The sequence below is a fragment of the Heterodontus francisci genome, chromosome 9 (assembly GCF_036365525.1).
Source record: "Heterodontus francisci isolate sHetFra1 chromosome 9, sHetFra1.hap1, whole genome shotgun sequence".
In the NCBI taxonomy this organism is placed as follows: domain Eukaryota; kingdom Metazoa; phylum Chordata; class Chondrichthyes; order Heterodontiformes; family Heterodontidae; genus Heterodontus; species Heterodontus francisci.
The window spans coordinates 83,757,984-83,775,002 of NC_090379.1; the positions used below are offsets into that span (position 1 = coordinate 83,757,984).

General features: G+C 40.9%; 1 protein-coding gene across 5 annotated transcripts in view; it reads right to left on the reverse strand.

Annotated features, from left to right (window-relative positions):
- The window catches only part of LOC137373881 (RAS guanyl-releasing protein 1-like), a 96,756-nt gene that overhangs the window by 36,248 nt on the left and 43,489 nt on the right, over nt 1-17,019 (reverse strand). The window contains exons 3-6 of one of the 5 annotated variants that reach the window (XM_068039408.1): nt 13,556-13,666; nt 8,299-8,356; nt 4,488-4,619; nt 349-502 (exon numbers count right to left, since the gene is read on the reverse strand). In XM_068039408.1, the coding sequence (XP_067895509.1) occupies nt 349-502; nt 4,488-4,619; nt 8,299-8,356; nt 13,556-13,666 (455 nt within the window). Of the gene's footprint in view, nt 1-348; nt 503-4,487; nt 4,620-7,141; nt 7,412-8,298; nt 8,357-10,185; nt 10,285-13,455; nt 13,532-13,555; nt 13,667-17,019 lie in introns of those variants that run through there. The other 4 variants (XM_068039410.1, XM_068039412.1, XM_068039409.1 and 1 more) reach the window with 4 other exon arrangements.

Below are 17,019 nucleotides of genomic sequence, written 5' to 3' on the forward strand. Positions count from 1 at the left end.
AGGTGCCAATATGAATTAATCCTTGAAATTCAAAGTGAAGTTGGGAGAGACTCACTCCAAGTTTGATTGATGGAGTATGATTGCATAATAAATGGAGTGCATGGATCATTATATTCACACTTGCGCTGGTGTTGTCAGCCTTGTCAGCATTTAATAATTTCCCACATACCATCAATCATTTCAGTATTTAACACAATTTTTTATGTTGTAATTTATTTGTAAGGCTTAAATGAATAATCTGAAAAGGAGTTTATCTCTTTTAGTATAGTAAATGGAAACATTTTAAAACAGAGATCAGATCTTAGCACTTTCCCTCCAATACCTCAATATAGTTGATGGTACACTTACTGAAATCCTGCGGAAGGACTTGAACTCGAGGTAGGTTAGGTGTTCGGCCAGCTCTCCTGGCTCCAAGTGATCAAATAGGAGGGAAACCTTTCGCTTTTTGCTACAGTTTGGTTTTATCCGTTGAGTGATTTTCCGTGACCAATCACGTGTATTTCTGTCATGTAAACAAAAAGAGGTCTAGACACTGCTTCCAAAAATGCTCAGCATACTAGACAGGATGGGGAACGGGTTGGAGTGCCCCATCACCTGCTCAGTAGTTCCGAGAATCTGCTTTCTTTTCTGCACCATGAAAATGAAATACTCTTTCCAGCTCTCCCCATATATCTGTATCTTTTTCTGTTCCATTGAAACATTCTTATCTGTACATCTCTGACCACGTCCCTTTATTATATATTCCACCTCAAATTTACTATTGCTTGCCTGCTGATCTCATACCAGCGTCAATGATACTCTGAACTGAGTAATCCCTCTTCCACCAATTTCGATGCTAGGAAAGTCCCTTCCTGTTTTTGTGGCTGTTTCCTTTCCTATAATGATTCCACATGATAGTGCTGCTTCTTCTGTTCCTTCAGTAAAACACTCCGCTGAGTGCTGTAGGGCTGTAATTTTACAATCTTACGTGGATTAGCAAGGAACACAACGTTTTACAGGATGAGAATCCCAGGCATATTTCACCAATCATATAAGTATTTCATTGGAGATCATGAGGCTGTGTTTTAATTGTAAGAAGGCAGTCAGGAAATTGGAATCGATTTGTCCAGGTGAAGAATAGCCACGTGCTTGACAGGACAAGGAGAGACAATTTGAAACTGCAGAATGGATAATTATGGTAGATAACAATTTTCAGTACATTCACAATATTAAATGAGAGATTACCTGGTATGATTATTTGTACCACAGACATTTAGAGTTTTTATTCTCTGAACTTTTATTTCTTAACAAAGCATTGGAAAACAACTTAAACAAATTGTGTTCAATTTTGTTGTTTTCCACATAATTTACAGTCAATTAAAAACAACTACAAACAGGATACTGGGTGAGACACTGATTGTGCACAGTACCATTTTACTTCTGGAATCTGAGCTACAATATAGTTGCAATGATTAGATGAACACTGCATCTCTATTGCAGCTCTAAAGGCCTCAGTGAAATGAGTTTGGACTATCATAACCAAGTCTCTAATAGACAAGGGCCCAGGGCACAAAACTGCTTCTAATTCAGCATTATCAAAGAAACCACAGGAATATCTGATACTGGGAATGGGAAAAAGAAAGGCCGCAAAGAGGCGAGGGGTACTATTCTGAGGATAGGTTTAAGGCACTTTGTTAGGGAAAATAGATTGAATTTTCTTTGCAACCGTGAATCTTTTACCTTTAATGTCAATGCTATGTATCCTAATTTTTCCACACATTGATGGCTTTTGGAAGCTTATGGTTTCAAAATCACCAGTAGTTCTGAAACCACACAAAGACCTCGGGATGTTTTAGGAGATCATAGGGGTAATCTTGTCTACAAAAATCAAGTAGATTGGGGTTGGGTTGGATGTTAAAATTTTAAAGACTTCAAAGCTGACATCCACCCCTCCTCCAACCTGCTGACTTCTGGTTTTAACGGAGGTGAAATGGGGATGGGGAGAGGGGTATGATGGGGGTAACAGGCAACCAACCCACTCCCAGGAGGCAGGGTGGCCATTTAAATATTACAAAGAGGCTGCTTGCCTCATATTTAATCCGTCTTCTAAGTTTCACCTGCAACTAAAGGGAGGTGAAGAGTGCTTAGTGGAAAAGGCAAGTGCATTTACAGCACTGCTCATGGGCAAGAGGAACATGAGTGCTTTCTCCTGGCTCACCAAGCTTACCTTCTTCCCTGTCTGCCATTGGACCTCTGACCGCCCCCCAATCCAAGGCAGCCTACCTGTGATCAGACCCCCAAAATCAACGACCACCCCCTGCATCATCCCACCTCCAGTCCATCAGGCCCCAGGATCAGGGTTTGAACCCCCCAAAATCAGTGAACTTCCCCTGTACCCACACCCTTGGTGATAAGACTCAGGTTTGGAACCCTGTGCGCATACCCCCCCCCACCCCCCTCCCCCCCCCAACCACCACCAAGGGATCGGTGAACATTCCTGCCCACGATCTGGACCCCACATGCTCCCACTAACCTAGCTGGAGGCTCACTACCTGCTTTTGGCCTACAGCCTCCTTTGGAGCATTCCCTGCCCAACAGGGAGCCAAGCCTGTCAATCAATCAATCAATCAGGCTGGCTTCTGGGCAGGAAACCTGCTTGAGGAAAAAAATGCACACCTTAAAACTGGGGTTTCCCAAACAAAGCTTCTCTCCCTACCCTTCTTAAAACCTGCCACAGTAAAGATCGGGGGCTGTTTTTGCATGACCACAATACACCTGTGAGGGCTAGAATTTTGAAAGTACTGTGCAGTAAGAAACAACTGCATGCAAAGCTTACAAATGTATTTAAAAGTGTCCAGGGTATATGGTTACAAACACAAACATTTTGACAATAAATGATGGTCAATAGCTTGAATTGGTGTGTGCCAATAGATTGGACTGTTTTCAGTTGATCTGTTGTCATTTTCAGCTTGCTAATTGGTAATCCCAGCCATTACAAAGTTACCTGTATTCATGCATTTGTTTGAAAATTGTCAATTTTTTATATCTCTTTTCTTCAAAACACAATTAAAATGACTTTCTAAATGTCAGAATCTTCATCACTGGTGTATAAAGTCATTAATTCTTTAATAATGAACTTGATTACTGATACGTCATCTGCACTTTACAGGTCATCACATTATTTGCCAGATACATTGTATTAAATAAGCCACCAGATTGACTCTATGGAATAAAATCATTAAGTATGTGATAGTGCACTACTGAGGGCATATGGCACTGTCAGAGGTGTCATCTTTCAGGTGAATTATTAAACCAAGGCCTCCTTTTTCCCTCTCAGCTGGACATTAAAGATTCGAAGAAGCGTACAGGAATTTTTGTCATTTATGCCATTGCTGTTTGAGGGACCTTGCTGTGTGTAAATTAGCTTCCAAGTTTCCCCATATTAACACAGTGATTACACTTCAGAAGTATTTAATTGGTTTTGAAGTACTTTGGAATGTCCCGAAATGAAGCAAGTTGCTATATAAATGCAAGTTCTTTCTTTCTAGAAAATAGTGGGACAAAGCACATGATCAAGTTTGTTTTCAAACATGACTACTTCATGCACTAACCTGTACGATGCTGCCAATCTGTAAGGTTAGAATTCATTTATTAGTGATTATGTTTGAGTACTATTAGGCTTCCTTGGGATGGGAACGGAGGTGGAGGGGGGGGACACATGAAATTGCATCAGAAGGCGAGGGCGGAGTGCCCGCTGCTTTGGGGACACCTTACAATTTAGTCTGGGGTGGGGAAGGAGGAGACTGGCCTTCCTGCCCCAGGCCAATTGAGGCACTTAAGCGGCCAGTTAATGGAGATGCCGCCATTTGTAAAACTTGGTGAACTCCTAGTGGAAGCAAGGGCGGTGCCTCCTTTGGAAGCAATCCAGGGCTCCTGGAGGGACCCCCCCCCCGCCCTCGGTGGTAATCGCCACACCGCCAAGAAGTCAACCCCCACCAACCTCCCTCCTCACTCCATTGCTGGGGCCTGCCTAAATGGCTCTGGCAACCCGAACCCACTCACCTCTCCCGGGGTCTCCGGCATCCTCAGTACTACAGGGCCTCCTGCAGTACCAGCACTGGCCACTGCTCCCAGTGGTACTGCCAGTTCTGCAGAGCTGCTGGCCTTCTGATTGGCCAGCAGCACTTGGAGGTGGGAGTTTGTCCCTTAAAGGGAGGATGATCCCAACGGTGAGCAGTTAATTGCCTGCCCACCGTGGAATTGCAACAGGTGTCCGATGGAGGGCCGAGGTGGGGTCTTCCCCCAATATCTGGCCTGCCGCTGAGACCCGTCACCAGAATAAAATTCAGCCCATTGTGTTGAAATTTTCCTCCAATTTTCTCCCTTATACTTCACCTCCATTCCTGACCACATACTCTTAAAACGTGTAATAGTTCTGGTGCTAACTTGATAGTTTTGCTAATGGAATTGTTTGTTATGGGAATGGAATGGAAATGTGTTTTTCTTACATTTGTGACGTGTCAATAAATTGGGAGTGCGACTCTTCACCATTCTTTCTCACCAGTTCCTGAAAATGTTCCATTGTTTCTGAAAGACTGTTGTCCATTTTAAACATAATCCAGAACTCTTTTATCCAGTACCTGTAATAGAAACCATGTAGCTATGAACCTTCAATGTAATAGAGGCAATAATATCCATATTTTCTTAAATTATATCAACTCATATCAATGTGGACAAACATTTCTTTGATTTTCCCCATTGAAACAGGTCTTACTAAAAACTATAATGATATTTATAAAATTCTATACAACATCACCTCTAAGTCCAGTTATATTTCAAGTGCTTGTCTCAGAATATTACCTATATAATGTGATACAGGGCTGACAGAAAGGGTTAACGTTGCTAGCACCCCATCACTCTCATCCAGCTGAACATTTTCAACTTGACATCACACTAGACTGGAGTTATACTGCAGCGGATGTGAAGATCAAGATGTATGAGACTACCCCAATTGTAGTAACATACCTCTTTTTGTATTTAGTGTGGTTGGGAGTCAGATGGCTGAGCTGATCTTTGACATTCTAATATATGACACATCTCTAGTATAAAACTGTTCTATACACCCTCTCACTATTAAGGTTGTGCCTCTCATCTTCATGCTATAGGAAGTTAAAATCCTATTTTGAATTTGAATTACTTAATCATGCCATTGATCCTGCAGACAGTCTCAGATGTTACCTGGTATAGCACTTGTGGCTGTGTTTGGAAGAAGTAGAAGAGAAGTTCAAAGTCTAAATAGCTCAGTCTGACCTAATTCAGATCAACTTAAAATTTGAAAGGCACTCATATCTGCTTACTATTACATACATTTCACATGGCAGCAAACATGACGACTTAGAAAGGTTGTTTACTAGAAATAGGACTACTTTCCCATTTTTCAATAGCTCATCAACTATAGTGGCTTCATTATATGGTGCAAAATTTTCTTTGTTTTGATTTTTTATTAATGCTGATTAATATATTTCATTACCTGTAACACCTATAACATTAAGTGCCTCTCATAACCTTAAATAACTTAATTTCCAGCTAATGTAAACACAAAGCACCAAGCAGATTCTACCTTATCACAATATAACTTGCAAGCAGAGTTGCAGTCACTGATGTACACAGTATCAGCACCCAATGACTGAGAAGTAAGACGACGATGGGCTGAATTTTTGCCACGGTGGTAGGAAACATGAGATGGGTCTGGTTTTGGGTGAGAAACCCACCTCCTGTGGGAAACTGATTAAAGTTCAGATTTTCACACGGTGAGCCTTTAATTGATGTGGAGATGGGTTCCCTGTCAACTTAGAGCCAGTGGGGCAGGAATGGTGGTGGGTCAGATGAAGTGTGGGACTCATTTGGACACCCCAGGGCAGCATCACTGAAGCTGCTGATTGTCCTGAGGGAGAGATCTGCAGTTTGTGCCAAAGTCTTCCACAGCACCAGAGGGAAATGAGATGTCACGAGAGCTGGAGGCCTTGCACCAGGAGTAGGGCAGATCCTCGCATCATCGATGCCAACCTGGATCTAATGCTGGAGGCCATGAGGGAGAGGAGGGAAGTTCTCTTCCTGGAGGGTAGCAGGAGCTGGTCACTTCATTGTGCAGCAGGAGCACCTCTCTGTTTAGTCTCCCTTTGCCTCCAATTCCTCCTCCTCTCTTACCTCCTGCTCCTCCCCTGATGAGCTGTCCCCTTCCAGGGCCTCAGCTTCAAGGTCCACATGTCTCGGGAAGGCTATTTTATGGAGAATGCAGCAGACCACCACAACGACCAAGACCCTTGCAGGAGGGTATTGGAGGGCACCACCCGACCAGACCGGGCACAGGAATCGCATCTTCAGAAACTGGGCTGTCTTCTTAATGGTTGCCCTACTGAGCAGGTGGCATTGGTTGTATTGCTTCTGTGCCTCTGTCTGGGGCTCCCATGGAGGGATCAGTAGCCATGTGTTCAAGGGATTTCTCTTGTCCCTTCGGATCCATCCACGCACTATGTGGTTTGGAGCGAAGATCTGAGGCAGCCTGGACTGGTGGAGGATGAAGGAGTCATGGTAGCTGCCAGGAAAGTGAGCGCATACAAAGAGGAATCTCTTGTTGTGGCTGCAAACCAATTGGACGTTGAAGGAGTGGAAACTCTTCCTGTTGACGGATCTTACTGGCCGGTCACTGGGTGCCCTGATGGCCACATAGGTGCAGACGATAATGCTCTGCACCTGGGGGAATCCAACAATGCAGGCAAAACCCAATGCCCTCTGTCCCTACAAGGCCATGTCTGTTGCTAAGTGAATGTACTGTCCAGCTCTGGCAAAGAGGGCATCAGTGGCCTGTGAAATGCAAACGTGTGCAGCCATTTATGAGATGCCACCAAGGTCCGCAGCTGATCCTTGGAAAGAGCCAGAAGTGCAGAATTTCAGGGCTACAGTGACTTTGACAGCCACTGACAGGGCATGGTGACCAGTGCTGCGAGAGGCATGGTCTTTGGCGGCGAGGGCACAGATCTCTGTGACCATCTGCCTGGAGAGTCGCAGTCTCCTGTGGCATTGGTTCTCAGTCATCTACAGGTACCTCTGTCTTCGGCAGTTGATCCTGTGTTAAGGATTTGGCCTCCATTGCCTTCCTGACCTTCTTTCCCCTCCTGATCCCCGGAGTTCTGCCCTTCCTGTGGATGGTGTTGCCATTCATTGCCACTGGGCCCAAAATCTGACAGTTGTGCCCCCATTGCCAGCTGGAGCCTTCCTTCTGGGCAGGTGGTTGTCCAATTGTCCTTGGCAGTCTTGCCCCCTGATCTTCTGCTCCTGCGATGCCAGGGGAGTACCCACCTAGTTCAAAGCCTTGGTGCTGAGTGCCCACTCTCCCTGCCATCTGTGCAGCACAAAGGACATGCCGTTATAAAGTGCCCAGTCCCCCTTTGCCCCGCTGACCCTCATGGGGACAGGGTGATGCCCTTGGGCAGCCATGGTTGGCCTCCCAATTTGCAACCACCTCCCCTCAGCTGTTCTGAAAATTATATCTTCTAAACCCCATGCGCCCCTTTAAATATCCCACCCTGCCCCTTAACCAACCTCTAAAGGACATTTTTAACAGGTTTAATTGACCTGAATTGGAGGCAGGATGTAATTCCTGTCCTGTCCTGCCCTCCCTTGCATTGCTCATTATTGCCAGTGCCAGCTTGAAATTGACAAGCCACCTGGCACTGATATTTTCGGGGGCCCCCTGCCTCCATTCCCATCTTCAGAGGCCCTGAAAATTATGTACTATATGTATATTTAAAAATGAATCCTTACTGCTTGTCAGCATATAGTTTATGTTTAAAAACAAAAAAAAAGCAATTATTTGCTCCTTCAAAGGGCTGGCACAAGCACGATAGGTTGAATGGCCTCCCTCTGTACTGTAAATTCTATGATTCTATGATCATACAGGTACTTAACATTTGCAACCTTCCTGTACCAGTTCAACTGGAAGGACAGCTGGAAGTTGATCAGCTAAATGTTTAGTTTGATCTAACACATTAGAGACTACTTACTGATCCATCGCTTGAATTATTAGCACTGCATTGGACCATATAAAATAACATATTTCTCAAGTAAACTAAAGGTTCATAAAATGGCTAAGTGTAGACTGCATACAAAAAAAAGCTTCTCTCACTTTCAATAAAGCATTTGCAAAACTAAACCACATTCTTTCAAACTGAGCCTAAAATGAGATGTGCAGCTTCTGCAGGTAGTCACTCAGCTTTGTCTTTTCATAGTTGTGGTTGCTATTTCCAGGAAAAGCCTCACCTTATAAAGTAACAGATCTTCAGGCAGCCTGCAGCACAGTTTTGCTCTAAAGCATTCTGATATGTAGGTCACCATTAAGGAAAACAGTTCTCATTAGAAGTGTCCAAGAATCACTATTTATATTCAGCAGGAGCATTACTGACACCAGTATGAATGACTTCTGTAAGACCACTGCTGAATCAGATAGCCATTTATAGTTTACTGTAAGCTGTATTGTCTCTTAACACACATCTCAAATATCACACCACCACTGCCAAAGTTTCCATAAAATGCAGTTTCAGATCTCCAATGGTGAGCATAATGGAGGCAATTATCTGCAATGTTAGGATGTATTTAAAAATATCATTTAAAAAAAATCAATATTTTACCAGGTCACAACCACAAATCTGTCTGAAATCAGGTGCTATTATCAGTTACACATGCTGATCAAAGAAAAGGCCTTTTACGCTGGTTATGATTCATGAGGACTGATGAGAGTAGTGGCATTTATTCACTTGCACGGCTGGTCAGTTTTAATTTATCTTTGAGACTTTCTTTTTATTCAGTGATGCATTTGATGTCGCTTTCCCCCTGCGTTGATGGGCAAGAAGTTGAGCAACAAGATAATATTGCAACATCTCATCTAGAATTAAGTAGAGCATTAGGGTGCAAATCAACTTCAGGCAGAATGACACAATAGATGTCAATGCCAAGAGCATCTCAAACTCTTTCACTACACACCTGAATTATTGAAATTTGTTATTGAACACTATTTAAACATTCACTCAAAAATGAAGGCTTCTTCATTACGAGCATTGGTATGGCCTGAGCTAGCAGCCTACCTATAATTTTCTTGTTCAAGATATATTACATTTTTAGGCTTCTCTGGTGAGTTTTGTTGAATATTTGATGAGTAAGAGCATTGCTGAGTGTGGACTGAGTCCTACAGAACAGATAGGCTCCAGGTATAGATTGCACTGATTTCAGCTGAGCTAGAAAGGAGAAAATGATCAGGGGTTTGTGCTTCTGATCATGTGATCAAAGTGCAACATTCCCTGATGGAGCATGTGCATTTTTGGATGTTGGATGTAAACAATAGGCCAGCTGATGTTCACTGTACTGTGCAGACTTGCAAATAAGCAATAATCCAAGATTGTAGGGAGATATTAGTCACCAGAGAATCATACCCATCGTGAGTTACAAGTCTGACCTTCAGGTTATAGTGGGAGGTGGGGAGAGTTCAGAAAAGTGGGGGTTTGAAGATTTCCCTTCAGTAGTGTGAGATAAGCAGATTACAATTTTACAATGTGATCTAGTGATTTGACTAAATCACATCAACTTCCAATCCCTAGGGTCAAAAAATTGATTTTTATAACATTTGTCTTCTCAGACAGGTGAAAATGGCTGCACTGTGGGTTTATTTCCCTTGCAATCTGGAATGAGAGCAACAAGGGAAAAAAATCTGTTTTAGTATGATGCGTGTTATATAAACCAATATTATGCGGTATCACTCATACTGAGCACTTCACTATGAATAGGTGCATTGCTGTGTCTTCTTCAAGTATCTGGGAAGCTTTTCATCCCTCTACAAGCCTGCTGTTCATTCTGTGGGATGACAGACTAATTATCATAATGGTCAATGTGTCTTCTGAAGTAGCTTTTGTTGCCTAGGTTATTTTGAACATTGGTTATTTCATTGATTAGGGTCTATTTTTGAACAAGTTTCAATTGGACAGAAGACTAGAGAAACATTAAATTAGTGCTTGCATATTCTGTAGTAATGGAAATGTTAAGAGTTTATCAGAACAAGGAGATATTTATAATGCATATGGCAAAGGCATGTTAGAATTCCTCTTACTTCTTCTATCACTCTCAGACAGTATCATTATAACACAATATAATTCTCACGATATGAAGGTTTTAACATCGTCTCTGTTGTCAGACTCCTGTAGGATTGCCATCTTTGGCCGAGACAGTCTAATTTTTGAGTGAAGTGTCCAGAAGTTTCTGAAATTGAAACAGGAGCCAATAGTTTGTTTTTCTAATAGAAGTCTATTTTTACCACTTAATCACGTCAGTCTCATTATCGCTAAAGAGTGGATCAGATGAGCTATGGGACTCTTACTATTTTGAGCTAGAATCAGCAACCTCCCTGTTGCTCTGATACAATTAAGTTTAGTACTAACCTGGACCTGGTTATTTATGTGCTTTGAACTGCATTATATGCACAACAAACTGGATGCAGACTGCTTAAACAGTTTTCATGAAAGATCTTTACAGTCTACAGGGAGAGATGATTTTAACCCTATTGGCTTGGTAATTCAAATCTCAATCTCAGAGGTGAAAAGATTGCATTCTAACCCACTGTATCATCTAGTTTGTCTGTATTTTGTGGAATATTTAAGTTACAAAGAATGCTGTTGACTCAATGAATGTTGAACTCAGCTGGAGGAGTTTCTGGGGATGACAATATCATGGAACCAGTCGAGAGACAGTCATCTACCGATGGACCCATCTTCTTACCCAATTGTGCAAGTATAAGGTACCGCATAGTAGAGTCAGGACCAAGTTCGAAGCACATTAACAGGGAGAACAATGGCTAGCAAGCTGGCTACAAAAGAAAAAAACAGAGAATAAAGGTTAAGGGTAGTTACTCAGTCTGTAAAAAGGTGGGAAGTAGTGTTCCACAGGATCGATGCTGGGACTGCTGCTGTTCAAATTTATATAAATGCTTTGGACTTGGGAATCAGAAGTACAATTTAAAAATGACATCAAATTGTGGTGGGAGGAAAGTACACTTAATACCGAGGAAGACTATGACAAAATACAGAATGGTCGTGTAATTGGCAAATGAAATTCAATATTGATATGTGAGAGATTATATATTTTGATAGGATGAATAAGAAGGCCACATACTCCTTGGAAAGTAAGTGTCTCACTGGGGTATAGAACAAAGGGATCTTGGAGTGCAGATACACAAATCACTAAAAATAGTGAATAAGATAAAGCAATTCTAAATTTCTACAGGGCTAGAAATGAAAAGCTGAGAAGTTATGTTAAACTTGTATAGAACATTGATTATACCATGCTTGGAGTACTGTGCACAGTTCTGGTTTCCCTATTATAAAAAGGATATAGAGACACTGGAGAGGTGCAAAAAAGATTTGCAAGGATGATGCTAGAACTGAGAGGTTATATATATCAGGAAAGATTGAACAAGCTGGGGTTCTCTTCTTGAGAAAAGATAAGACTGAGAAGTTGCCTGATAGTGGTCTTTAAGGTTACGTTAAGGGTTTGACAGGGTAGATATAGAGAAGGTGTTGTGGGGAGTCCAAAACTCGGGGCCATAAATAGAAGATAGTCACTAATAAATCCAAAGGAATTAAGGAGGAACACCTTTACCCCGAGTGTGGTTAGAATGTGGAACTCGCAACCACGAGGAGTAGGTGAGGCAGATAGTATAGTTGTATTTAAGTAGAAGCTAGATAAATTATATTAGCGGGAATGGAATAGAATATATAGTTTTATTAAACTGGTGAATTAAAAAAGAAAAGTACAGCAAACAATTTCTTTTAGAAAAAAATATTTCATTTGCAAATAAGACAATGTAGACTCCTTAAGATATCCAATATCGTAATAGTGGAACTGCAACATTTACACTGACTGAACTGTATTGTTTTGTGAGTGATGAGATTCTAAGATGATATATAACTGTAACCTATGATTGGGATTACTGTTTGATAATGACGGGCTCTAATCTACTGCAGAAGTGTACCACGTGTGTAAACAGTGCAACATTATGGAATGAAATTAAAATTATTCTATTGCTACACACTCCATTGAGGGAGGATGAGTCCCACCAGGAGGGACTTGCTTTATTTGCTTGGCATTAATGCCTAACTTCACAAAATAATTTTTTTAAATGTTACTTTTGTTAATTCACAAAGAAAATTCTCTTTTCTATCAAACACATGAGAAATTACATAAATTCCTTAAACATATGGAAATGTCAATCAGCTTTTCACTAACACAAGGGTAAAACTAATGAAATATTTTTTAAAAGCCTTAAACTTAGAGTCATAGAGTTATACAGCACAGAAATAGGCCCTTCGGCCCATCGTGTCTGTGCCGGCCATCAAGCACCTAACTATTCTAGTCCCACTTTCCAGCACTTGGCCCGTAGCCTTGTATGCTATGGTGTTTCAAGTGCTCATCTAAATACTTCTTAAAAGTTGTGAGTGTTCCTGCCTCAGCCACCACTTCAGGCAGCGTGTTCCAGATTTCAACGACCCTCCGGGTGAAAATTTTTTTCCTCAAATCCCCTCTAAACCTCCTGCCCCTTACCTTAAATCTATGCCCCCTGGTTATTGACACATCCGCTAAGGGAAAAAGTCTCTTTCTATCTAACCTATCAATGCCACTCATAACTTTGTATACCTCAATCATGTCCCCCCTCATCCTTCTCTGTTCTAAGGAAAACAACCCTAGCCTTTCCAGACTCTCTTCATAGCTGAAATGCTCCAGGCAACATCCTGGTGAATCTCCTCTGCACCCTCTCCAGTGCAATCACATCCTTCCTATAGTGTGGTGCCCAGAGCTGTACACAGTACTCCAGCTGTGGCCTAACTAGCATTGTATACAGCTCCATCATAACCTCCTTGCTCTTATATTCTATGCCTCGGCTAATGCAGGCAAGTATCCCATATGCCTTCCTAACCACCTTATCTACCTGTGCTGCTACCTTCAGTGATCTATGGACAAGTACACCAAGGTCCCTCTGACCTTCTGTACTTCTTAGGGTCCTACCATCCATTCCCTTGCCTCCTTAGTCCTCCCAAAATGCATCACCTCACACTTCTCAGGATTAAATTCCATTTGCCACAGCTCTGCCCATCTATAATGGTCCTATAATCTTAAAACACTAATAGCTTTATTTCAATCCGGATAGACTAGTACTTGTATATGAGTTGTATTTGAAAGAGTTGAGTAAAACAGACTGACGAAGAAATTGAACTTTTATTACCAAATAATGATTATTCGTGTATTAAACATGTTAAAGTAACCCAGCAACGGTTTGCTTTTATATTTAAAAGGGGGATGTACCTTCAGCTTTTTATTTCACAAACTGAAAAAGAATTTTGACAAGCAATTAAAACAGAATTCATTTTATTCTGTTACCCGGCTATCCTGTTTAACCTGAATGGTTTACCGTCCAGACGTACTGTTACACTCCAGTGGTGACGCCTGCTGTGCAATTCAAGTGATATGGTAGCAAAAGGATATAGTGTGATGAGTTTCTGCAGCAGCTCTGTGGACGACACGTTGAAGCGGTGCATGGTCAGAGTAACTTGCAGCAGGTAGCTGCTTCGACACAGGTTCCCGTCCGCATCTATCAAAAGGGGGAAAGTTACAGAAGTTGGAACACCGACTTGTTAATCACTTTTCTGTCCCATTTTATTTATGCAAACGCTCTTACTTGCCTCCAGTAATGAATTTAACCTCAATTATTTTGCTTATGTGTTCAGTACTCTGAATATTCTAATCATTGCATAAACACGCTGTTTGGAGAAAGGCACGCTATTCAGCTGCAAATGTTTCATTGGCTAGAGACGTTGGAATCAGTCAACGCCTATCACACAAAACAGACTGATAGTGATTTGACACCTTGTTTTAGACTGTTTAGCCCCATTGGTGTTGGCCAATTTCACGGCCAGAAGTACAAGATTACACGGGACTTGGAAAGAGAAAGTTCTTTGTTTCGTCCCCACTCTGTGTACGAAGTTTCTTTTCGTATGTGGTGTTGTGCTACAGCTGTCTGGATCACAATTTTGTTACTCAACTTCATTACTGAGCAATGGCGAGGAATGCAGCTCATAGCTTAGGAAAGTCCAGTTTGCAATTATCATAAAAATCAATTGTGAACTCAGTTTTGGAATTTTATTCATTTGGGGATACGAGTTGTTCTCGTGCATCTTTTAGTTTTTTGAAAAAATTGGCACAGCACAATGACCTGACATCAAACAACACTCTGCTTGGCTGCATCAGTTTGGATGCAAGAATCGCGGAGATGGCACAGGATTTGTGTGCTTTCGTCTACCTTGACCAACCCTGAATAGCTCCAACATGCAGATAATAGTAAGTCTATTAGTGCTGGCACAAAAGTACCACATCAAAAGACCAATCCAATTGAGCGAAGTCTTGTCACATGTAAAATCAGACTGATTGTCATTGAATTTTTCAAGAGTTTGTCCTGTTCCAGTGCAGGGCATGTTATTAGACAAAGCTATGCACACTCTATTTGATTGATTATCTGGCAAGCAAACCTCCCCCTGTTGTTAAAAAGCTGGAATACCTAATACATTGGTTACATAACATTACTGGCCAGCTGGTTGGGGAAATAAAATCAGTCACATACTAACAGTTCAGCCACAGTTATATAGAAATTAAATATTTATGTTAAGATGCTATTTATGTAGTGAGTTTTACAGGACCTCTAGTAATCTCTCCAGAAAATGGTTAATTACTCCCCATTTAGTTTAATGATAATTTCTTGTGATGAATTTATGAAGTTCCAGTATATTTATTCCAGTTGATGAGGTTAAATGAAGATGGATGGGAGGAGGCTCGTGTGGAGCATAAGCACCAACAAGGACTTGTTGGCCCGAATGGCCTGATTCTGTGTTGTAAATACCTTGTAATACTTTGTAATTTAGTAGAGTAATGGTTAACCATGATTTTCACATCGTTACATAGAACACGTATTAGCAAAGAAAATATTTAGTTATGAAATTCTAATATTATACTCCTCACTGAAGCAATTGTTGGTCCACGGCATAAATATAAGCATCACATGCTCATGTCCTCTGGGTTGACTTGTTACATTAATTAGCCAGTGCTGGCTCTCCTCTGTGATCAGCCATATTATTAAGTGGTGCTTTTTGCTGCCCATTTAACTGGAAACGGATGAGCAAGCAAATAACCCATCTTTGTTGTCATATGGTGTATTTGCTTCCGAGTAGCTACTGTGAAAGACACATAGCCTTGACTTGATAGTTAATATTACAGAATAATAAAAGATATATCAGCTTTATACTTGTTCTAATTTAGCAAATGTATTTTATAGATCACAAGAAGTTATATAACCTTGGAACTGTAATGTATACAGTTTTTTTTAAAATGCCTACAATGCAGAATTAAAAGGATTGCATTGGCTATTTGTTTAGTTTAATTCAAATACTTCCATACCCCTAGGAATTTTAACTAAAATGATGACAGTTAGCCAAGATTAATTGATTGTCGTTTACATTCATTCCAAATATTCCCATCTTGTTGATTAGACTTAATTCTCTTTACTTGTGAATAATCTATTAGCCTTCCTGGCTGGCAACTCTTTGTTCTGATCTAGTTGCCTCCTTCTTACCACCCATGACTATTGGTAGATCAGACGTTTTGTTTCAGAAGCTTCTTTAATGTAGCCTCTCCACATAGATACAGAGCTGGCACATCTCAGAATTTTCCCCCTGATTTTATTGGATCAGCAAATCAACCCTAACTTCATCCTCAATGCTCAATGCCTATAAAAAATGCAAATGTTTTGGTAAATATTTGAGCAAAGAAAGTGATTTATTTCATACCTTTTGTGTTTTTATGTTCTATAGAAAATGCCGACATTGGGACAAACCAAACTCAAAAATCAGGGAGAATCTATAAATTAATGAAATGGGAGCATTTGATAGACTGAAATACTTTCAGCTTTACCTTTCATTTGCTTCTTTAACTGCACACTAATCTGCAGCAAAGTACACTCACAGACACACAAGCAAACACTTTGGAGTTCCAGAGAGGTACTGAACATCTTGCTGGGGCTTTCTGTTGTGTCACCAAATACATGAATGAACGGCAAAATTTCTGGTAACAACCCTTTCCCCCCCATCACCCGAAGTAGAATTCTTCATTGTCAAAATCTATTTAGGAAGTTAGATATATCAAAAAGCAAGTAAGCATGTTTAACTGATGTTCATTGTCAAGTTTCAACATGAATGAGGTGTTGCATATTTTCAGTCCCATTGTAAGGAAAATAGTCTTGGCATTTCTACATTCAGCTATATGCTCAACTTCAAGTACCTAGGTTCATCTGGGAATCATTTTCCCTGCCGTACTTTATGATTCTAGAGTGAAAAAAATACCCCTTTTCTGCGCTGTCAAATTGTGTTGCTCATCTATATTTGATGTCATTGTTTACAGTAGAAACAAAGGATATGCCACATTCAGCCTGACCTAATAAATAAGCCCCCACAGGTGAGGCTGATCAGATAATTCACAAGTGACAGTCAGCCTCACAAACTTAGTTGATTGAAGTCACTGCTGATCAGCATTAACTCCATCTCTGACTTATTCATGCTTTAAAGTATAAAACTATAAATTTTAAACTGTGAAATGAATAGTGATGAGCATTTTTTAATTTACTATAAATTTGAGAAAATTGCTTTGCGATCTCATCTGCCTATATTGTTTCTCACCAACAGAGATATGAGTCCTATTTCCACAGCCATTTCTTCATGTACATGCTTCAATTATTGTTAGAGAAAAGTTTGTAGGACAAACGCCAATGACTCAGGGTGGTAATGGACTTCCCAGTGTGGTTCTGAGTCATACTGAACAGGCATATCTTGGGTTTCGTCCCTAGTGACATCAACTGAAAACACAACGTTAGTTTCCATATGTATACTGAAACACTCAGCT